At 37.9% G+C, this 24,262-nt stretch overlaps 1 protein-coding gene and 1 long non-coding RNA gene across 9 annotated transcripts in view; one reads left to right on the forward strand and one right to left on the reverse strand.

Annotated features, from left to right (window-relative positions):
• The window catches only part of lyst (lysosomal trafficking regulator), a 112,303-nt gene that overhangs the window by 76,504 nt on the left and 11,537 nt on the right, over nucleotides 1–24,262 (forward strand). For 7 of the 8 annotated variants that reach the window (XM_082153241.1, XM_082153238.1, XM_082153239.1 and 4 more), the window contains 22 exons: nucleotides 247–477; nucleotides 1,010–1,176; nucleotides 1,271–1,423; nucleotides 3,263–3,424; nucleotides 4,498–4,689; nucleotides 5,684–5,877; nucleotides 7,027–7,236; nucleotides 8,013–8,189; nucleotides 12,891–12,967; nucleotides 13,394–13,582; nucleotides 13,911–14,056; nucleotides 15,016–15,109; nucleotides 15,203–15,264; nucleotides 15,345–15,400; nucleotides 16,128–16,280; nucleotides 16,754–16,998; nucleotides 18,181–18,247; nucleotides 18,677–18,833; nucleotides 20,439–20,579; nucleotides 21,217–21,434; nucleotides 22,158–22,388; nucleotides 24,012–24,201. In XM_082153241.1, coding sequence (XP_082009367.1) covers nucleotides 247–477; nucleotides 1,010–1,176; nucleotides 1,271–1,423; nucleotides 3,263–3,424; nucleotides 4,498–4,689; nucleotides 5,684–5,877; nucleotides 7,027–7,236; nucleotides 8,013–8,189; nucleotides 12,891–12,967; nucleotides 13,394–13,582; nucleotides 13,911–14,056; nucleotides 15,016–15,109; nucleotides 15,203–15,264; nucleotides 15,345–15,400; nucleotides 16,128–16,280; nucleotides 16,754–16,998; nucleotides 18,181–18,247; nucleotides 18,677–18,833; nucleotides 20,439–20,579; nucleotides 21,217–21,434; nucleotides 22,158–22,388; nucleotides 24,012–24,201 — 3,512 coding nt within the window. The remainder of the gene's footprint in view (nucleotides 1–246; nucleotides 478–1,009; nucleotides 1,177–1,270; nucleotides 1,424–3,262; nucleotides 3,425–4,497; nucleotides 4,690–5,683; nucleotides 5,878–7,026; nucleotides 7,237–8,012; nucleotides 8,190–12,890; nucleotides 12,968–13,393; nucleotides 13,583–13,910; nucleotides 14,057–15,015; nucleotides 15,110–15,202; nucleotides 15,265–15,344; nucleotides 15,401–16,127; nucleotides 16,281–16,753; nucleotides 16,999–18,180; nucleotides 18,248–18,676; nucleotides 18,834–20,438; nucleotides 20,580–21,216; nucleotides 21,435–22,157; nucleotides 22,389–24,011; nucleotides 24,202–24,262) is intronic. The other variant, XM_082153240.1, reaches the window with a different exon arrangement.
• LOC309486273 overlaps nucleotides 1–24,262 on the reverse strand; it is a 163,156-nt gene that overhangs the window by 6,613 nt on the left and 132,281 nt on the right. The window lies entirely within an intron of this gene.

Genomic DNA, 24,262 nt, shown 5'->3' on the forward strand with positions numbered 1-24,262 from the left:
AAAACTAAATAGACCTATTAAAAAAACAACAGTATTGAAACATTACCTAAAATTAAAATACAAAAATAAAAGCTAAATGAAAAAAATACATTTTTTTTTATATAAATACTATAATATATGAATCGTATAGATAATTATATATAATTTTGTGGCAGGAAACGCATTCAAGAAACTCCTGCATGATTTCTAAATGAACCTTTACCCAACATTGCCCTTGTCAATAACCACAATCCTCTCTTCTCCCAGTCTGGATCTGGAGGACATGGAGAACATCTCCCCGTTCAGGAAGCGTTGCATCATCCCAGTGCTGGGTCTGCTGGAGAACTCTCTGTATGAGAACTCACTGGTGCACAACGGCCTGTGTCTTCTTCTGCAGCTCCTCAACGCCTGCCCGAAGCTGGCCGACATCTTACTGGACCACGGCTTACTCTACGTGCTCTTCAACACACTCTCCACCCTCAACGGCCTGGAGAACGGGTAATGTGCCTCCAAAATAAAAGTTTGGTACTATTGTACAGTAGAATGTGCTTCTCAAAGTAGTAAAAATGATAATTATACAATTAAGGAATCACACTTTTTCCTACAAATTTCAAATTTAACAGTAAATCATAAATCCAGACATATTTTTTTTACTTTTTATAAGGCCTTATTACTGTAAAATGATGTATAAATTGTTAATGTTGTATGCTTTCAATTGAATTCAGACATGCTTTTTGTTTAAAACAACAGAATAGAAGAGAAAACACCAAATTTATGCAAAATAAATTTGATTTCATAGGGCCCTAAAAAATATTTTTGTTATTTGGTTGTTATTGTTTATTCTAACTTTTAATAAAGTGTTGTTAAAATGTATAAGTTTCATGATTTCAGTGATTTAGGCATGATTACTACAGTTTTATTTAACCATTAAAACGGAATCCATTTCATTGGACCCTACTTCTCTAATATGAAAGATTATACATAATAACTATAGTAAGTGAACTCTTTCTTGATGTTGTTGGCTCTGTAGGATTCCTCCGAATGACTACAAACTGGTGGTGTGTGACATTCAGCAGCTGTTGGTGGCCGTCACCATCCACTCCTGCAGCTCCTCGGGCTCTCAGTACTTCCGCATCATTGAAGACCTGATCACCCTGTTGGGCTACATGCAAACCAGCAAAGTTCGGCGCACACAGGGTAAAAAACGAATACTTCTGTATGACAATGATGCGATATGTGACGTGCCATTCGAATGTAACAGGACATATTCTGTTGTGATTTCATCTTTCAGAAATGGCCCTGGCCCTGCAGTTCCGCGTGATACAGGCAGCCATTGATTTCATCAAGACCACAGCCAATCAGGACCCTCAGAAATCAGGCAGCTACGTGCACGTCCCCACCTCGCCACATCATGCTCTACAGCAGAAGCGCAAAAGCATCGCAGGTGAGACCGTTTAAAGGTGAAAGAGTTTGCTATTTTTTAGGGATGCACTGAAATGAAAAATTTGGGCCAAAACTGAAAATTCTGGATGCACTTGACCGAAACGGAAAATAAATCAATAAATTATTACAACTTATTCAAAAATCAACACTCAAATAGCTAAAACTGAGTTGTACACACATTTAATTCGCCCATTTTTATATAAACTTTTTAATAACAGAATTGTTTCTACTCCAGTTTATTGTTGAAAGTCCCCCTGTAGTCAATAATTGTATCCCTTAAAACTCCTCTTTGATCACCAAAATGACATATTTATTTCCCCTATCACCAAAATGACATAGTTTTTTCCCCCTTGATAATTCCCCCTTGATTTTCCCCCTTGATGGCATTAAACAATAAACATTTAAGTTATACTGCATCTTTCCACATACCTTCTGGTATTCATTCATGTTTATTTGGTGCTTTTATCAAAAAAGTGTTTATTATGACAAACCCTAGAATTTACATAAACTTTGCCCCCTGAACACGATTTATAGATTATCAAGACAGAATATGCTAATCAATGACTAGAGGATAACTACACATAAACTACATAAATTCATCAACTATCCATTCAGAAATGTCCTGTTGCTTCTACATGTTGTCACTTCTTCTAGAGTCTCTCCATCATTGTCTGAATCCGGTTTGAACATGAAAGGCTAAAAGTTTTAGACATTTTCAGTGCATGTGTGTGTGAGGTAAAATGACACAAGCTCTTGAAGCTCCGCCCCCTGTGCGGGAGTAGCAGCTCATTTGCATTTAAAGAAACAGACACAAAATGGTGCGTTTTTGCTCACCCTCACAATGTGACAATTACAGTTAAAAAGTGACAATTTGAACATGCTATATAAAAATATCTGTGTGGTGTTTTGAGCTAAAACTTCACATACACACTCTGGGGACATCAGAGACTTATTTTACATCTTGTGAAAAGGGCATTATACCACCCCTTTAAGAAACCATATCATTACCGATTAAAATCAAGAAATAATCATTGTCCATCCAGAGCGAGTGTCCACACAGCTGACATGTTTAACTGCTGTAGCTATTTTGTGCACAAATTAGACACTGAACAGAGTCAAAAACGTGTCATCGGAGAAGCGCTATATTTAAACGTCTGTTTCGGTCACTGATTTCAGACTGAAACCGAAAATAGCTTTTGTTGCCGAAAATTTTTGGTAGCTGAAATTTCTGTGCTTCCCTAGTAATTCTCATGTTCATTTGATAGTTTGGGTTTGCATTTAAAGGGACAGTTTACCCTAAAATAAACTTTTGTCATCATTTACTCTTACTCAGTTGTTCATGGTTCTTTTAGTATTATAAATAAACTATTAAATCAAGATTTTTTATATTTTCCATTTTAATGTCAAAGTTTTAGTAATTTAGTTGTGCTTTTTTTTTATTTTTCCTATTTTTTTTTATATCTCTATGGATTATTATATTATATGTTTATATAAATGTTTATTTTAGCCTTAGTTATTTTAGTTCATCAAGTTAAACTAAATGAAAATGAATCCTTAGCAAGTAACTGAAGTAAAATAAGTTAATATATTATATATTTTACATTATTTCAGTGATCATTTGTTTTATTTCAAGTTTTTTTTATTATTATTATTATTTTTATAAATCTTGACGAATATCCATGTTGCTCTTTTTCTTTTTTTTTTGGTGAACGGTTCCTTTAATATCCATGTGTCTTTGTGTTTCATCTCCATTCATCTTGTCTTAACCATCAGCCCCGGATGTCACGCTTGTTTGCTCATGTGTTTTTGTTGTGTTATCACCTCCCCTCACACTCCCAAGGTTCAATGGGGCTGAAAGACTCCATAATTCCCCGTATTCCCCGGCAGCACTACTGCTCGTACGGCCTGATCCCTGTTCCCTCCCCGTTCAGCTTCTTGTCCCAGGATTCCCCCCTCCCTTCCCCAACCGGACCAAACTCCTACATGTTCCCCTCAGACGCAGGTAGCCCTCGACCCCATCCGCACCGATGGGTGACAACACCCTGGCTCTCTCAGGGATGTTGGTCGTGTGAAAGTGAACTGATTAAAGCTTGTCTGCTGCTCATCTGCCCAGTGTCCTGAGCTACTGGTGCCTGTGTGTGCTTTAACATGAATGAACCAAGACTAAATACACACAGTCTAGAGTCAGAGTTGCACCAGGCCTCTAAAAGTGTTTCTGCAACTCTGTGTGTCTGTTTATCATTCTCATTCTCACTCATTTACACCTGGCATTAACATCCATCTAGGATTTTTATTCAGCAAGGATGCATTTATTGGATCAAAAGATTCTATTTCAAATAAATGCTTTTCTTTTGAACTTTCTTATTATTAAAGAATCCTGAAAAAAAAAAAAATCAGTTTCCAAAATATAAGCAGCACAACTGTTTTCAACATTGATAATAATCAGAAATGTTTCTTGAGCATCAAATCAGAATATTAGAAAGATTGGTTCATTAGTTAACTTTAGTTAATATATTAACTAACATGAACTAACCATTAATGATACATTTGTTACTGTATTTGTTCCTCTTTGTTAACATTAGTTAATAAAAATACAGCTGTTCATTGTTTGTTCATGTTAGTTCACAGTGCTAACTGATGTTAACAAGATTTAAATAAAGTGTTAGTAAATGTTGAAATTAACGTTAACAAAGATTAATAAATGCTGTATAAGGGCAGTTCATTATTAGTTCATGCTAACTAATGTAGTTAACTAATGAACCTTATTTTAAAGTGTTACCAAATGATTTGTGAAGAATCATGTGACTAAAGACTGGATTAATGATGCTGAAAATTCAGTATATAGCCATTGAGACAAGTTTTAAACTTTGCTAGCTAGGATGCATGTTACCTGTCAGGTGTAAATGACAACCTGCCTTGTCTAACCACTTAGCATCAATCAAGGTTGTTTTTAATACCTTTATCTGTCTATCTGTATGTCTATGCATTTATGAGGTGATGAGATATTGATATTAATATCCTCTGCTCTTCACACACAGTTTGTTGTTGTGTTCACTACATGCATGTTTTGAACAGGTCGGAGGCGGTTCACGCTGGCCCAGTCAGACTCGTTGCTGACGCGGATGCGCTCCGTGGCCAGTGATGAACTCACTGAGATGATGCAGCGCAGAATGAGTCAAGAAAACCCCATCAGAGCCAGCGAGACGGAGCTGGTCCAGCGACTGCAGAGACTCGTGGTTCTGGCCGTTAACAGACTCATCTATCAAGGTACATACGACAAACATCAGCTCACGCAACCATTGAACATGTTAAGGTGCTCTAAGCGAGGTCACGCGTTTTTAGGCTGAAACATCTTTTGTCACATACAGCAAACATCTCCTCACTATCCGCTAGCTGCCTGTCCCCTGAACACACTGCAAAAAAACCGCGGTCTCTGTAGACAGCCCAGGCTCCACAAACGGTAACAAAAACAAACTGGCCCAGCCTGGACCACGAAACATAACAAACAGTGTTCCAGCCAATAACCGACAAGAATGATTTGGGGGTGGGGGGGTTAGTGCACATGCACATGAAGGGGGGTGTGGGGGAGATAGAAGCATGAAGAGGGAAGTTAGCTAGAGGAGAGATGTCCTAGACAACGACTAACGTTACAATTGTATATTCTTGAGAATTTTAATAAAGCCGACACATGACCAAAGAGACGACGTTCCGATGAACAAATAGCAAAGAAGAGGGAAAAGGAGAAGGAACGTGTGAAGTCCCGAATTCACATCGGAAAAGCCTGTTTCAGGAAGCATGGAAAGGGAGGGAGGGGACGGGATGAGGAGGAGGGAGGGTCGAGCTAGCCTCCGTTTTGTTTGACAATACTTCGAATGTCAACAAGAAGTGACGTCACCCAACATCGCTTAGAGCACCTTTAATATTCAACAATATTATTGATCTGCCTGCATTCACACCATTATATGAGAACAAAGCTGAGCTGGATGATGATGAACCATCACTGAACTTACTTAAGCTGGACTATGATGCTATTTTCTTCTAGAAACAAACTTTATTGCATTATTTTCCTGTTATCTCTATGAAGCTGCTTTGAAACACTCTGTATTGTAAAAAGCACTATATAAATAAAGGTGACTTGAAAAACACTTTAATGCATTTCACATGGTTCCTTCAAAGAATACGGTATATCCATGGTACCTTTTTGTTAGTGACAACAAGAAACAATCCATGTAGGCTGAATAAATTTGTCATTATTTTCCAGACGTCAACCACGATTTCTTTGACCTCCTGAACTTTCCTGAGTCTCCTGATCACTCGATGTCCATGCCGTTATCTGGCGAACAGACGTCTGAGGAGAACGGCTCGACGCCCTCCACCCCGCTCCCGCCGGGCAACACCAAGAGCTTCAGCAAAGACATTCTCAAACTAATGATGGAGGGCATAAAGATCAGCTTGGTGAGTCACTTACAGCAGACGTCAGTGTCGTAAAGTCAACATGAAATCAAATTTCCCTGTTTTGTTTGTTACTGCTTATATTTTTGGTATTCAGTGCACATTGTTCCAAAGAAATTTTAGATTGGCCTTTGAAACAACTTTATCACTGTTGTCACCACCCTTATCTTTGAATTATCTTCATTTGAAGGCCTTTCTCAGCAATATTGGTTTGTTCATTATTTATGATTAATGTGATTAATCAGTGTATAGTGTAACTTGTTAAATGTATTAATTTTTTAAAAGTTGACAGGCCTAATCTTAATAAACAGTGTATATATAAATATAAATGTTATACATGTATATGTAAATTTTACCCCCCAAAAAACTAATTACTTGTGAACACTTATTTAAATGGAAACTTCGAAGTGTTCCATGAAAACGAATCAAACTTTCCAACTATCATAAGAAACACTAATAAAACATCTTTAACACTCTTGTACCCATAAATCTCGAGACAAGGATTGTGAATCTAGTCTATCGCGGTGTTATTTTAGTATCCTTGATATACTATTATAGTTTTTGTTAATATGTTGATTAGATTGTATTTTTTTTTTTTTTTTTTTTTTTTTTTTTCTTTTTTTTTTTTTTTTTTTTTGTTGTTTTTTGTTCATTTTTTTTTTTTTTTTTTTTTATGTCAGTTTTTGTTATTTTAGTACTTCAACTTGAAGAGAAATGTTTAAATACAATCTTGTTCACACTTCAGATTAGAGTCCAATTCTCACTATTAACTATGACTTTTTCCTTAATAAACTCCTTATTACTGCTTATTAATAGTTAGTAAGGGAGTTGTTCAGTTTAGGTATTAGGTGGATTAAGGGATGTAGAATATAATCATGCAGAATAAGGCATTAATATGTGCTTTATAAGTACTAATAAACGGCCAATATCCTAGTAATATGCATGATAATAAGCAACTAGTTAATAGTGAGAATTGAACCATAAACTAAAGTGTTACCAATGTTTTAGTTAATAAAATAATCCTGATCTATTGACACGGTCTTTCTGATACCTAATGCTCATGTGTGCATGTGATAAATGCATAGTCTGTTAGTGTTATGTCTCTCTATTGTTGACTAACTCAGTGTGTTTGTGTGATGTTTGCTTTCTCAGGGCAGCACCGGTCGTGGCGGCGCCCCTCGCCAGCAGTGGAGGCGAATCCTCTGGTCCTGTCGTGACACGTTCAGGGTTCAGATCGGCCGAATGCTGGTCCACACGCTCAGCCCTGCAGTACCTCTGGAGGACAGGAGGGAGGCGCTAGAGTTCGTCCACGAGCACAGCTACTCTGAGATCCTCAGAGAAAGCCTCAGTCCCGGCCTCGAGGTGAGGTCAATAAACACATCACCAGATACGTTGACAGAAATGGCTTTTTGTTTTTACATGCCGACCAGAGACTGTGTGACATTTTGCTTTGGTTATTTGCTGACAGTTTTCAGATTAGTGTGACAACACACATGCACACTTCCTCTATTGGGAGGAAGACAATGACATTTCACTGGGCTGGTTTTGCCACAGCTCTCCTCTGACATGCAGTAAATAACCCACAGAAACATCTTCATGAGACTGTTTCCATAGCAGCAGTGCCGTCCTCTCGCTAGTGCTGTATTCATGTCTCCATTATACTGTAGACTGGCAAAAAAAAGAGAGAAAGATCATTAACCCTGAGACTCATCTGAATTGCAACTCTTGCGTAAAGCGATGACAAAAGTCATAGTTAATAGCTAGTTAATAGTGAGAATTCGACCCTAGTCTAAAGTGTGACCTTTATAAAAAAAATTATATATATATATATATATTTGTGTTGTGATTTCAAAACTTTCACTTGCTGTATCAAAAATAGTGATGAGATTTTGCCCAGCTTTGCTATTTTGCAACGTTTTTCTAAATTCCACCTTAGATTTCATCACTAATGGCTGTTAAGGCTGAAAAAAAATCATGAATATGGAAAAATATGTTTTTTAAATGCCCTGAAAATGTGTGTGTGGTTGATCAATATGGGTTTTTAATAGCCAATTCTGTTATCTACAATGGAGGGTGACCCGTAAAAGTCAGCTTCCTCTAATCATCCCTGATTGTGTTGTGCTTGTGTGTGTTATTAGCACGGGCCCAAGCTGGCTCTGTATCTGTACGAGCTGTTACACGATCATAAAGACGCCCTGAGCAAAGAAGAGCAGGCGGCTGCCAACACCTTCATGACAGCGCTGAAACTCTGCGGCCACCGATGCATCCCACCCAGTGCTCCGGCCAAACCCGACCTCCTGAAGGCCATCAAAGAGGTGTGTATGACCCAACACACTCTACCAGGTCATAAGAGGATTAGGCCTGGTTTATTGCACCAGTTGCATGAGTCTTTTTTTTAGGACTGGGACACTATATAGATGCATCGCGATTTGTGATTTTTTTTATTATTTTTTTTAATGCATCACGAATCGATTCTGAGCTTTGCTTTAACCAGCAGATGGCGCTCTAGGCTAGTTTTTAAACGCACACTCAAATGCTCACGAAGAAGAGCGATCATGCGTTTGACCAGAGAATATCTAATACGGGGAGAACTTCCACTCTCAGTAAACTTCCGGTTTCTGAACTGGTTGCAGTTCCACTCTGGTTCCATATGAGGGCGCTCACAGGACGAGTGCAGGATGAATGGAGGTCTATGGCGCTATACCCCTCAAAATCCACTTTTCTCAGGATATAATTTTTTGTCTAGTAATTTGAATGTTGTATTCGAAAGGAGATGCAAAGAAATTACACATTGTTGGGTGTTAGATTTTTTTAGAGTCACTTATTTGCTTTAAAAAGTCTTTTAAAATGTCAATGACGTCATACACATCGTACGACCAGAGATACAGCTTTACGGCAATCCTTCAGTCACTTTGGTGCTTTCGCGCTCTGCACTTTCTTTTCTCTCGAAGCGTCGACAACACAGCTGACACAGGTAAACACACAACACAGCTGACACAGGTAAACACACAACACAGCTGACACAGGTAAATACCCAACACAGCTGACACAGGTAAACACACAACACAGCTGACACAGGTAAATACCCAACACAGCTGACACAGGTAAATACCCAACACAGCTGACACAGGTAAACACACAACACAGCTGACACAGGTAAACACACAACACAGCTGACACAGGTAAACACACAACACAGCTGACACAGGTAAACACACAACACAGCTGACACAGGTAAACACACAACACAGCTGACACAGGTAACTACACAACACAGCTGACACAGGTAAACACACAACACAGCTGACACAGGTAAACACACAACACAGCTGACACAGGTAACTACCCAACACAGCTGACACAGGTAAACACACAACACAGCTGACACAGGTAAACACACAACACAGCTGACACAGGTAAACACACAACACAGCTGACACAGGTAACTACACAACACAGCTGACACAGGTAAACACACAACACAGCTGACACAGGTAACTACACAACACAGCTGACACAGGTAAACACACAACACAGCTGACACAGGTAAACACACAACACAGCTGACACAGGTAAACACACAACACAGGTAAACACACAACACAGCTGACACAGGTAAACACACAACACAGCTGACACAGGTAACCGGGAAACACACAACACAGCTGACACAGGGAAATACACAACACAGCTGACACAGGTAACTACACAACACAGCTGACACAGGTAAACACAACACAGCTGACACAGGTAAACACACAACACAGCTGACACAGGTAACTACACAACACAGCTGACACAGGTAACTACACAACACAGCTGACACAGGTAAACACACAACACAGCTGACACAGGTAACTACACAACACAGCTGACACAGGTAAACACAACACAGCTGACACAGGTAAACACACAACACAGCTGACACAGGTAAACACACAACACAGCTGACACAGGTAACTACACAACACAGCTGACACAGGTAACTACACAACACAGCTGACACAGGTAAACACACAACACAGCTGACACAGGTAACTACACAACACAGCTGACACAGGTAACTACACAACACAGCTGACACAGGTAAACACACAACACAGCTGACACAGGTAAACACACAACACAGCTGACACAGGTAACTACACAACACAGCTGACACAGGTAAACACACAACACAGCTGACACAGGTAAACACTCAACACAGCTGACACAGGTAACTACACAACACAGCTGACACAGGTAACTACACAACACAGCTGACACAGGTAAACACACAACACAGCTGACACAGGTAAACACACAACACAGCTGACACAGGTAAACACACAACACAGCTGACACAGGTAAACACACAACACAGCTGACACAGGTAACTACACAACACAGCTGACACAGGTAAACACACAACACAGCTGACACAGGTAAACACACAACACAGCTGACACAGCACAGCTGACACAGGTAAATACAGAACACAGCTGACACAGGTAACTACACAACACAGCTGACACAGGTAAACACACGTGCTAGAAGAGTTTTTGTTTTGTTTGTTTCTGGTCCCGCTTCGGATGCCACGATGCCGTCAAGCGGAATCTCTGGTCGTAATCAGTCCTTCACTGACCAATCAGCGTCATTAGCAGAATGCTAGCGTGTTGTGGGCAACAACAACTCAACCTGTAAGAAATCGAAAGGACATAAGTACTCGTTCATTCAACTTTCGACCTATAACCCATGTTGAACTTGGAAAACCTACAATCAAATCTGAGATTTCTCAACGGCAATCGGGTGAAAGAGACTAATTTAGCCGTCTGGCCCCATAGACTCACATTTATTTTGCACTCATGGGCGATCGCCCCCAGTGGAACTCTGGTGGAACTACAACCAAAATTCGGTACAATAGGACTTAATAGGGAGTGGCCAGGCTCTCCGTAGACGGGCTCTGGATCGACTGTACTTGCACCTCAGAAGGCTTTTATGATGCGAGATTAATGTAAACAGCCCACCGCAAACACCCTTGTGATTCACTTCAACCTTTTCGAACTTTATGAATGATTATTTTATCCACCTTATTCCTGACGTGCTTACTGCGTTTTGAATTATGGGAGCCACTCCTGGTTTGGGGAACTTCCATTGAAAAAGGCTGAAATGAATCATTTCAAATCATAAGTTTGCCCTACAAATAAAGCTGATCGTCAGTTTGACTGGATGAGCTGTTGATTTTCCTTCATGATTTATTTTCAGACATCATGAGAATGACGTTATACTTTGTATTTTAACGTGACATGTTATAACAAGAATATCTATAGCAAGAGCTCTTTCAATCGCTGCTTCTTTTCCTCGTGAGTATTTTCTTTTTCCCCTTTGCAATCCGCTGTAAAAGTATGAAAAAGCACAACATATTCTGCACATTTGTGGTCTGTTCTCCCGAATTAATTTACGATATATTAAAATGAATATATAGTAAATTCACTGGAATGCAGTGATTCACTGGATATTAGTAATTCACTGGAATGCAGGAAGAATCTCTCGTTGTTCTGCTCAAATCCTCACGTCTCTTTCCAGGTTTGTTTTCACAGGTAAATGCTATTTATAATCTGTCAAAATGACGGAAATCACTTTGAAATAGTATCACGTAATGCTGAAGTTTAATGAACATTTTTGATTAAGGTAACATAAGTTATGGCGCTTTTCCACTGCATGGTACGGCTCGGTACGGTTCGACTCGGCGCGGAACGGTTCGGCTCGCTACGCTTTTCCACTGCGTGGTACGACTCGGCTCGGTACGGCACGGTTCGGTTCGCTTTAGCTCGGTTGCTTTTCCACTGCAGTTAGTACCGCTTCAAAGTGGGTGGGACTGATCGTTATAGTTGCCGTCTCTACTGCCATGACATCATCATATTAAATGCGAATTTTTCATTCCGTGTTTCCCCATCCGCTCCTCGGCAACCAACGAGAGGAACGTCTGCACCTCGTCCACTGACCACGATTCAGCCATTTCTTTTTTTTAAGTTTATACTCTTTTTTTGAAGCAAATACTTTTAAAACAGGCGCTACAGCGTTGGCTGTTGTCTACTGGCTATTTAAATCTAGCGGGTTTAGTGTCTCGTGTTGTAAATACAATGACGCTGGTAGTGATGATTCTGTCTGACCAATCAGTGATCTGCAGTGTTTTCACGTCACATTTTAGTATCGGTACGGTACGCTTGGAACCTCAACAGAGGTGGTACCATTTAAAGTGAGCCGAAGCGAGCCGTACCGTACCGTACCATGCAGTGGAAATGTGTCATAAGTGAGCCGTACTGAACCGAGCCGTACCGTACCATGCAGTGGAAAAGCGCCAAAGCGTGCCGTACCGAACCGAGCCGTACCGTACCATGCAGTGGAAAAGCGCCATTACATAATACAGATAGATATATATATATATATATATATATATATATATTACTACATATTACGCGCTTTTGGGGTTGTTTGGTCTGTTGAAAGTACCTTGTTGATGCTTTTACACTTTTAAATTTCCTTTTAATGTTCGATGGTTGAAGGGTGAGTAGATTAATGTCATCTCATTGTGACTTTTTTAACATATTGCGTTCATAGAGCGAGCGTTTCACTGATTGTTTACAGTTTAATGTAAGTTACACCCATAATTCGCGCAAAGCATCATGGGGCGTAGGAATAAAGTGGATAGAAGGTTCAAGTTGTGTGTGTGAGGCATTGGAAGCCAGCAGATTACGGCTGTTTATAGAGCAAACACTTCATCTGCTGTTAAAAAATAAACTCAGAATCGAATCGAAAATTGGAATCGATCCAGAATCATTAGTCGATTCACGATGCATCGATATATTGTCCCAGCCCTACTTTTTTTGCAGTTTCACTAAATCATCTTTGCGTTGCATTGTGAATGCTAGTAGTGTGACTACTTTTAAATAGAATTTAGTTCTGAATTGCTTAGCCGAAGTGTATGCACTCATTAATTTTCAACTAAACCTGTTTCACTACTATTCCTTATCAAGGAGCAACTGAAATATGAGTCAGAGGCGAGAACCAGCAAAGGAGCCTGGGAAAAAAAGCTGGCCAACACGCAGAGGAGGTGAGCGCTCTGAGAGAAACACACACATCTCATATCACTTTACAATAAGGTTAATTTAGTTAACATTAGTTAATGTATTAACTAACAATGAGCAATACATTTGTTACAGTATTTTTTGATCTTTGTTAATGTTAGTTAATAAAAATACAGCTGTTCATTGTTTGTTTCACAGTGCATTAACTAATGTTAACAAATACAACCTTTGATTTTAACAACATATTAGTAAATGTTGAAATTAATATTAACTAAGATGAATACATGCTGTATAGGTGCAGTTTATTATTAGTTCATGCTAACTAATGTAGTTAACTAATGTTAACTAATGAACCTTATTGTAAAGTGTCACCAACATCTCTAAATAATACACAAACATGTGCATGCACTTCTTTGCAATTGTTTTCTGAGCTGTTCTGGTCTCGGCTTCAGCTTGTTGCAGAGGCTGGATGGGAAGTCGAAGGACATCTCGAAGATCGCCGCTGACATCACTCAGAACGTGTCTCTCAGGCAGGGAATGGAGCGGAAGAAGGTCATGCAACACATCAGAGGCCTTTACAAGACCGACCTGAGCGCCAGCCGGCACTGGCAGGAGCTCGTGCATCAGCTCACGCACGACCGGTCAGCATCGCTCACTACAGCGCTAGACAACATTTACTAGGGGTGGAACAATATATCACGTCACAATATATCACAATACAAAAATGTATTAATGTTAATACTAATGTAACTTGTAATGTTACTTATTTGTAATATTAATGTACAATAATCCTTATATCCATTAATTCCTTTTATCATATGTCTTGGAGTATCGCAATAATATCATTTCGTGAGTTCTGTATCGTGATATGTATTGAATCGTGACGTGAGAGTATTGTTACACCCCTACATTTACTCATCCTCATGTTGTTCCAAACACGTCTGATGTTCTTCTATCCCCGTGGAACAGGGCGGTGTGGTACGATCAGTCTTCTTACCCCACGTCCTGGCAACTGGATCCCACCGAGGGACCCAACCGAGAGCGGAGACGCCTCCAGCGCTGCTACCTGACCATCCCCAACAAATATCTGCTCAAAGACCGCCGCAAACTAGATGGTGACTGAGCTGGAGAAAGCACTTTACACTTTACTTTGTCGTCTAGATTCTAGAATCTATTTTTTATGTATTTTCATGATGCTTATTTATTCGTAGCATAAACAATTGGGGTGAAAAATGACCTAGACATGTTCCTGAAAGATTTACCCAAGTTTGTAAATTTAATAAGTAAATAAATAAATAAGAAAATGACTATATTGGTCAAATAGGGAACTAAATTAGTTAGTAAGTTAATAAGTAAATAATAATAAATAAATATGTAAATAAGTAATTTAATAAGTTAGTAAATAAGTAAATAAAAATATATTCAAATTTTCTTATTTATTTACTAACTTATTAAATTACTTATTTACTTATACTTATTTATTATAAGTAAAATTGAGAACTAAATTAGTAAATTAATAAGTTAATATAATAAATATGTAAATAAGTGTATCAGTAAAATGAGTAAATAAGAAAATGTATATATAAGAAAAATTGGTACTAAATTAGTAAGTAAATTAATAAGTAGATAATATAATAAAAAATATGTAAATAAATAATTTAATAAGGTAGTAAATAAAGAAAATATACTAATTTTCTTATTTATTTATTAACTTTATTTACTAAATTAGTAAATAAATAAGAAAATTAAAGTAAAATTGGGAAGTAAGTTAGTAAATAATTAATAATAATAAATAAATATTTAAATAAGTATATCAGTAAAATTAGTAAGTAAATAATTTAATAAGTAAACTAATAAATAAGTAATAAGTAAATAAGAAGTAAATAAGAATATTAGCATATAAATAAGTATAAGTAAATTAATTAATACTTCTTCGGACTTTGGGATGAAATGTGACCCCAGCATGTTTTTTAGATGAACAAATCAATACGACACTAACAGAAATGTACCAAAAGCTGTGATATGATTGATCAGCTGATGGACTGATCTCATGCGTGTGGTTTGCCCATCACAGATGCCATCAAGGCTCCGCTAGCATTCCTGTTTGAGGACAAGGCTTACTCCTCTTCATCCATAGTGAAGGACAAAGCCACCAGTGAGCCCATCAGGTACTCTCACCTCACGAGAAGCACACTGAGGTTTCATCGCCAGAGCCACCGTGCAGAATCTCAAAACACGTAACATCTGCTCTTCTGTTTTAGGTTCACGAGAAGGTGCATCAGTGTGGCGCCCTCTAGAGAGATGGCAGGAGAGCTGTTGCTGGGTAAGACTCGTTCCAAACCTCCATCACATGATCCTTGTGTCCGCCGCTAAAATCATCTGTTGTGTTTTACGGGTCTGCAGGAAAATCTGGGATGTACTTTGTGGAGGATAATGTTGCTGAGACACATGATAACCAAGTATGTTTTTTGTTTCCTAAACGTTTGGAAGTATGTTCATCATGAACAATCTGATCTTTTGGTTTTTGTCCATCAGGTTCCAAATAATAATAAAGTATTGTGAAAATAATTGTAAAGTATTTAATTTCTTATTATTTAAACTAGTCTATTATATAATATTATATTATATAATATCTAAACCAGTGTTATTTTAGTATCACTGATATACTATTATAGCTTTGAATTAATTTTATTTTTATATTTTCTAATTAATTTTAGTTAAAGTTTTAGTCGTCTGGTTTTATATTTTTGTTATTTTTATTAGTTTTTTTTATATTAAAACAAAAATATAATATAGTTTGTATTAAGTTTTAAGTTGTTGTTTATTTAGTATATTTTGTTTAATAGTTATTTTAGTACTTGGACTAAATAAAAATGAGAAATATTACCTTGGCAACTATATCTCTAAGTTTATAGGTGTGTCCCAATTCACATACTTATGCACTATTCTTTGATGTTTTGTAGAATAAATATAGTATAAGTATTAGTTTACGAAAATAACCCTGATCTAAAAAAAAAAAAAAAGCATAATTTTTCCAGCAACTAAATAACGAAATAATATTACTTTTACGGTGATATATAAAGTTACTCCTACCATGATACTAGATTTTGGTCACGCCACCCACTGCTAATAGATGTTATGAGGCGTACGTGTGTTTTAGAGGTTCACAATGTGTCCTTCCCCCAGAGTCCTCATGGAGAGACAGAGCCAGCCTCCTTCTCCTGGACGTATGAGGAGATAAAGGAGGTCCACAAGCGCTGGTGGCAGCTCAGAGATAATGCGATGGAGATCTTCCTCACTAATGGCAGGACACTGCTGCTCGCGTTTGATACCGCCAAGGTAACAAAGCCATTGTCAAACACACAAGCATTAGCTGCTAATCTACACAGGGCTTGTGAGAGTTTAATGACGTTCAAGTGTGGCAATGGTTCTTGAATACAAGAAAGCATAGCTATGTAACTGCTGTAAGTGTAGTGTTTTAAATAAGCAAGGACAAAAATAAAATCATTGAATTTGTATTAATATCGTAAACAAAAAAGTAAACAAAAGAAGTGTGATAGTTAGGTGAATTATTTTATTTATTTATTTTTAGCTCTAATATACAGTGTATATTTATTTATTTATAACCTGTAGTGTATATCAATTGTTTATTTTCTTGTCTTTTACTGTGCATATTTTATATTTTGCACAAATAAACAAACAAAAATATTATTTAATTAATAATTATTAATTCCCACTCATGAATTGAAAGAGACCCAATTCCATAATTCGGAATTTTGCCCAACCGTAACTTCCTGTTTGTTCCGTCTCAGTTTCGTGATGACGTCTACCACAACATCCTGACCTCAGACCTGCCCAACCTGCTGGAGTACGGCAACATCACGGCCCTCACGCACCTGTGGAGCTCAGGACAGATCACCAACTTTGAGTACCTCACTCATCTCAACAAGCACGCGGGCCGCTCCTTCAACGACCTCATGCAGTATCCCGTCTTCCCCTTCATCCTGAGAGACTACATCAGTGAGACTCTAGACCTGCAGGAGGCCTCCATTTACAGGTCAGACCTCAATCATACATTTTTCGATTCATCTTTAAATATAGTCGATTCAAAATCGGTTCTTAAAGGCCACAAATCGATTTTTTTCCCATATTTATTTATCCATCATCCAAAAGCCAGTATTAGTTTTCCTACACTGTTCATAGGCTTGCAGTCTCCATGTTACAGCTAATGCTGTGAGATTTTATGTGTGTTTTATCTTAAACATAAAGTAACCTGATCCTGATTGATCAAGGCATGCGACTGTTCGACTTGTCAATTTTCAGCATAAATTTTTCATCTTGCATCAAAATCCTGTCTATTCATTCATTGTATGCATTTGAAGTTGGGTTTTAATGTACCCAAGTGTACATAAAATAAAAAGAGTTTAAATACTTAATATCTTTTTATTAATTAACCACTTATTAATTAAAAAACTTATGTTCACCGTTCTTTTTTATAAATATCTATATTCATTGAGTCGAATCGAAATCGAATCGAATTGAATTAGCTGATCGTTTTAAGATCATCGGCATCAACTGATTTCTGTGCCCATTTGGCCAATTAATAATGGTGTTAGCTCTCGCTAGTCATCAAAACTATGAAATAGTACAAATGGAAGTATGTTCTAATTTTCAGTATCGCCATCAGATTTTTTTTTTAACACATAATTATAAATTCTCATATACAGTTGTGCTGCTTCATATTTTTGTTGAAACTGTGACGCATTTTATTTTTCAGGATTCTTTGATGAATAGAAAGTTTAAAAGAACAGCATTTATTTGAAATATAAATCTTTTGTAACATTATAAATGTCTTTACTGTCACTTTTGATCAATTTAGTGCATCCTTGCTGAATGAAAAACATTTTTAACAGTAGTGTATCACGGTTTCCACTAAAATATGATGCAACATGACTGTTTTCAACATTAATAATAATCATAAATGTTTCTTGAGCATCAAATCATCATATTAGAATGATTTCTGAAGGATCATGTGACTCTGAAGACTGGAGTAATGATGCTGAAAGTTCAGCTTTGATCACAGGAATAAATTACACTTTACTATATATTCACATAATCCAGCCTTGGTGGACTTAAGATACTTTCAAAAACATTAAAAAAAACTGTTGACCTTATATATATATATATATTATAGACATGTATGCAAATGACGATTTTTCCTTTCTGTTTGATGTACCAGGAGCCTCAGCAAACCCATCGCAGTGCAGTCTAAAGAGAAGGAAGACCGTTATGTGGACAATTACAGGGTACGGCAGCACTGCAGGGCTTTAATTCCTGTTTACACCAGCGTCTGTTAACCAATCACACTGTGGCTCTGTTCCAAACTCTGGTGAGCTGTCTACATAGGCATCACAGGGGCCGGCACGAAGGGCTTTCCCAACAGCACATTATGTTGCCTTCTGAGACATTTTCATCTGGCTAAAATTCTGACGTAGAATCACAAGTGTCCTTTGCAGAAAAGGAAAATTTCAGCTTAGCAATACCATAAATCAACTCTCCCATGCATTAATCACTTATGAGACACATATGCTACCTCAGAAGACAGCTGACAGAAGATGGCACGGTTTCTACACTCTTTGATCATTTTGTATCCATATTTCTTTTAGAGCGTATATGTTTACAGCTGATGTCATTAGGTGTGTGTAAGTGTAACTAACTGTTGATGTCCTCCGCAGTATCTGGAAGAGGAGTTTAAGAAGGGCAAGCGAGAGGACGACCCCATGCCGCCCGTCCAGCCTTATCACTACGGCTCTCACTACTCCAACAGCGGCACCGTGCTGCACTTCCTGGTCCGGCTGCCGCCCTTCACCAAGATGTTTCTGGCCTATCAAGGTCAGTTCAAACTTTTAGCAAAGTTTTCAAAATCGTTTGACCAAGCAGATTCAAAAATATTGCATGTGATAGTAAAAAAATTTAGTTAAAAATGTTTCCATGCTATTCTTCAGTAAGTGACCTCAACAAAGGATGTTTAATAATTGAATTAATATTATGAATTATCAAAGCCTGTTGCTTGTTGATAGTGTAGAGCTGCTATGTACAGCACTTTGGATCAATCTATATTGTGTGTAAATGTGCTTTATAAATAAATGTTGTTGTTGTTGTTGTATTGTGTCATTTAATATGCAAATTTCTATGGCTTCTAATTGATCAACATAATCAAACTTTGCTTTTTTTGCTTTCAAACTTTGCTATCCATCTCTGATTGATATTTTAGACTGTTTTATAAAGTAAAAGTCTTTTATTATAATTGCACAAACTTCAGCTCGAGCTTCACGTGTCTTTCTGCTGTCAAATCAGATTTTTATCAAGTAAACGTAAGAAAAAGTTTGATAATGTTAATAATATTTCAAAATAAACATTTACTGCACTGAAGCAACTTCTGTTTACTTGATTATCCATAAATATATATTTTTTTTTTTTGTTGAAAAATCATGTTAAAATTTGAGTGACAAATATGATCATCAGGCTTTTGAGGAAGATTTAATTAGTTCATCTTTCAATCATCATTGTATCGCATTGCATTATATGTTTTAAAAATACAGAGCTTTGATCATAAAACTAAGCATTTAAATATAATTTATTTAAATGACAGATTATTGGCAGATATTGATATTTATATGTATTTTATATCCGTATCTGCTATACTGTTATACAGATCTCATAGATTTACATTATAAGCATAAGAATATCATCACTTTTTGACCATATGAACATTAGCGTCTGCACTAAATAGCATGAATGTGTTTTCATAAAAGCCTGTTGTTTATCAAATATGATACTTAATTTTAAAAAAAACATATGCAAATGATTTATTTTTAGATGTTATCTAAAGGTTCAATAAACTTCTCATTAATCTTTTTTCCTTACTATTATTTCATATGTCAGGCTTTACAGGGTTAATAAAAAGCAATATTAATATACATATTTTTACTAAAACCTTTTAATACATGGAAAATCACTGTGCTGTGCGGCGCCTAGCATCATCCTTCAACACGACATTTCGTACCTTATTATGTAAATGTTCATGATTTGCATATTCAAGAAAGCAGAAGCTCTGGAACATAAAAATCAAATACTTAAAAATCTAATGCAACAACCCCTTAAAAAACCCTGAATGCTGATCTGTTGTCTGTTCATAACTCGCTGAGGTTTTTGCAACATCACCCTCTTCAATTATGATTCAGCATCGCCACGTTTTTAATATTTAACAGCACCTGCGTTTGCAGCGACGTCTTCAAACATGTCAGTGTGATGCTTTTAAAGGCTGTCATTGAAAAGGGTCTTTCTGAAGTCTCACGCTACATGCATTAGCCTCAGAAAGATGATCAGGCCTTTCATCCAGCCTCTTTCCTTCTTTCTCCGGCTATTTTTAGTTCAGTTGGTTTATCCATATTAGGTAGCACAAGAAACTAATGAAAGGTTTTGTGTGTCTCGCAGACCAGAGCTTTGATATTCCCGACCGAACGTTTCACTCCATGAACACCACGTGGCGTCTGTCGTCCTTCGAGTCCATGACGGATGTCAAAGAGCTCATCCCAGAGTTCTTCTACCTGCCCGAGTTTCTGGTCAACAGAGAAGGTGGACGCTCTTTTACACCTGGTTTTCTTCTTCTTCTAGCATCCAACATCCAACTTCTCATGAAGGAAATGTCTGTCACAATTAAAAAAAAGAAAATAACCTTTATCCTTCATCCTTCCACATGGGCCAAAAATTGTTTGAAATTGTTTTTGAAAAAAAAATGTTTGCAGTTGAACCTCGAATACACAAGTTTTGTGGTTAAAATTTTAAAAGAAAAAAAATCCTTCCCTCGCGGGTCAATTTTGACCCCCTTAGGGAATTAAAATGCCAACGAGTTTTTACGACAGTGTTGTCAAATATCTATTCCGACGCTGTAGGGGGAGCTCTATAGAGAAACCTGCGAGCAAAAAGCGAAGTTGAAAGAATGTGAGGAATGTGCTTAAATTTAAGGGTAAATAAAATAAAATAAATTGCATTAGAAATAGAAAAAATATTATCAAAATGAAATAAAATAAGCTTTCTGGACAAAAAAGAAATGAAGTATAATTTTAGGGAAGGGAAGGATTTGTTACAGGACCGGGGGAAGGATGAGGGTAACCTAGATATAACCAATGACTATTCATGTAAAACATTCAAGAATCATATTAAAACAGCTTGCTAATGTTAGCGTGGTATTTCCCACTCTCCCCTCTGGCAGGTTTTGACTTTGGCGTGCGGCAGAACAGCGAGCGGGTGAACCACGTGAATCTGCCGCCCTGGGCCAGGAACGACCCGCGACTCTTCATCCTCATACACAGACAGGCTCTGGAATCGGATCAAGTCTCCCAGACGCTCTGCCAGTGGATTGACCTGGTGTTCGGGCTCAAGCAAAAGGGCAAAGCTGCAGTCCACGCCATCAATGTCTTTCATCCTGCAGTACGATTCCTTATTACGTACAGCTTTAGCACACTTCACTCTGATATTACATCTTTTGATCTTTTTAAAAAAACAAAGCCTGTCAAAAACAAAAAAAATACGTTTTTTTAAATGTTTTTGGGGGGGGGGAAGCTCACCAAGGTTGCATTTATTTGATCAAAAATACAGTAAAAACACTGGAATATTATTACATTTTAAAATAGCTGTTTTCTATGTGAATATATTGTAAAATGTAATTTATTCCTGTGATCAAAGCTGAATTTTCAGCATCATTACTCCAGTCTTCAGTGTCACATGATCCTTCAGAAATCATTCTAATATGATGATTTGATGCTCAAGAAACATTTATGATTATTGAAAACAATCAATATTTTTGTGGAAACTGATACATTTATGTTTCAGGTTTCTTTAATGAATGCAAAGTTTAAAAAGAACAGCATTTATTTGGAATGGATTTTTATGTAAAATTATGAATGTCTTTACTGTCACGTTTGATCAATTTAATGCATCCTTGCTGAATAAAAATATTAATTTATTTAAAATATATATTTCTGACCTAAAACTTTTGAACAGTATTGTATATATCAACAGTATTGTGGATCGGTTGTCTTTGCTCTTTCGATTTCTCAAATCCATCAGACATGATAAACTCACATCGGACTTGCGCTTCAGATAGATTGCGTCTGTAGATAAATCAGATTTTTTCCCTCCCTCTCTCTTTAGACTTACTTTGGCATGGACGTTTCTGCTGTTGAAGACCCTGTACAGCGTCGGGCTCTGGAAACTATGATCAAGACGTACGGCCAAACTCCCAGACAGCTGTTCAACGCCTCCCACATCAGCCGAGCGGGAACCAAACTCCTCTCGGATGCAGAACTGCCGGCGGCCATGGGCCTCCTGGTGCAGCTGGCCTTCCGAGAGAGCCGGGAACAGCCCAAAGAGTCCACCTACCCGGTACAGCGAACACACACTGCGGACATTATTGTGTGTTTTGACATTAAATAGCTTAAGGATGATTTTAAAGTGCCCCGTTATGCTATTTTTAAGGTTCCTAGTTTTGTTTTAGAGTTTTCTACAATACGTTTACATGCTTCTAGGGCTGCCTTCGACTAAAGAGTTTTCTAGTCGACTAGTAGTCGTTCATTTAGGCGATTAGTCGACTAATTACAGCCCAATTACTACAGCCCAAAGACTCCACCTACCCGGTGCGGAAATTATTGTGCAGTTTGACATTAAATAGCTTGAGGATGATATTAAAGTGACCTTGTTATGCTGTTTTTAAGGTTCCTAGTTTTGTTTTAGAGTCTCCTACGATAGGTTTACATGCAGGGTTTGAAATTAACTTTTTCACCCACCGGCCAATTTGGCTACAAAATTAAGTTACCGGCCATTCAGAACTTCTACTAGCCAAAAAAAAAAAGAACCAGATTAACTACGTCACAGATTTTACACATTCATTTCTTATTAAAAAAAAAATCCTGTCATCCAGCCATCTCCTCCCTTCCTCTTTCATCCTCATCACCAAAAATGTGTTTTAGGTGGACCGATTTATATAGTACAAAGAACATAAAAAAAATAGCAATGTCTTTTCTGTTAACCAAATGCTTTTTAATCTTCGCTATTGCTTCAATGCAGATGATCAAGCGTGCTGTTATTTGTTGCGTAGTGACGTGTGTGTTCAAGTAAGCCAGATATGAGCAGATTCTGTGTAATACGCTGTAATTAATATATCATGATGACTCACGAGTATTTGCACTAAATCTGCCCAGATTTGGCTTACATGAACTTCCCCAGCAAACTGAGTAAACATAGTAACACGCCAAATGAACTAGTGATTTGACAGCATTAATTGCCTATATATTACATAGCCTAATCAGCGCTCAAACGCACGCATAAATCTTGCCACAGCGCACCGGCAAACGTAATGATTATGAATGGGAGACTGTCAAAACATTTAAATAATTTATTGCTAATGTTTTCGGCTGCAGAGGTTACGTGGACATTTATTTATTTTCCATTCGGATTGGTTCATTTAAAAATAAACATTTCAAGCTTTCTATAGATATATTTCTCATGTCTGTGAGGCAAGTATACACTGAGTTTCGGTTCAGAGTGAGCCGACTTGTAAAGTTGCTACTACTTACATGTTTCAAGTGATAAGCCATATCTGAGGTTGAGGAATGTTTGGATTTCCTGCCGTTAACGATCTGTCCCTCACGGAACGCGTGATTTCACAACTTCCTGTGGAGTTTTTTTTTTCTGTGACTAAATAACTAATAAAATGTTGGCCGACCAAGCCTCTTCTAGTCGACTAACGATAAGTAAGCAGTCCTACATGCATCCAAGGTCAAAAAAACTTTAATTTTCTCATAACATACATTGCACATCACCTCGTTCATCAAAGAGCGAGAAAACGATTCATTCGAAGATTCAGTCTCTCTAACCCCCTCCTTTCCGAGAGTCGACTCCGCTCTGATTGGTCAGAGTCTGTTGTGATTGGACGACTGCTTTACAGAGCGTGTCTCATGAATCCCAAATGATCTTTTACAGCCTTTAATCCTCTCCTGTGATTTCCAGAGTCCTCTGCCGTGGATAAAGGGCTTGAAATGGGGCGAGTACGTGGGATCCCCCAGTGCTCCGGACCCCGTGGTGTGTTTCAGCCAACCTCACGGCGAACGCTTCGGGTCCCTGCTGGCGCTGCCCACACGAGCCATCTGCGGCCTCTCCCGCAAGTTCTGCCTCATGATGATCTACAGCAAGGAGCAAGGTGGAGGAGACACACACACACACACACACACACACACACACAAGAAACTGCCTCCTCATTC

The sequence above is a fragment of the Leuciscus leuciscus genome, assembly GCF_965113295.1.
Source record: "Leuciscus leuciscus genome assembly, chromosome: 22".
Lineage (NCBI taxonomy): Eukaryota > Metazoa > Chordata > Actinopteri > Cypriniformes > Leuciscidae > Leuciscus > Leuciscus leuciscus.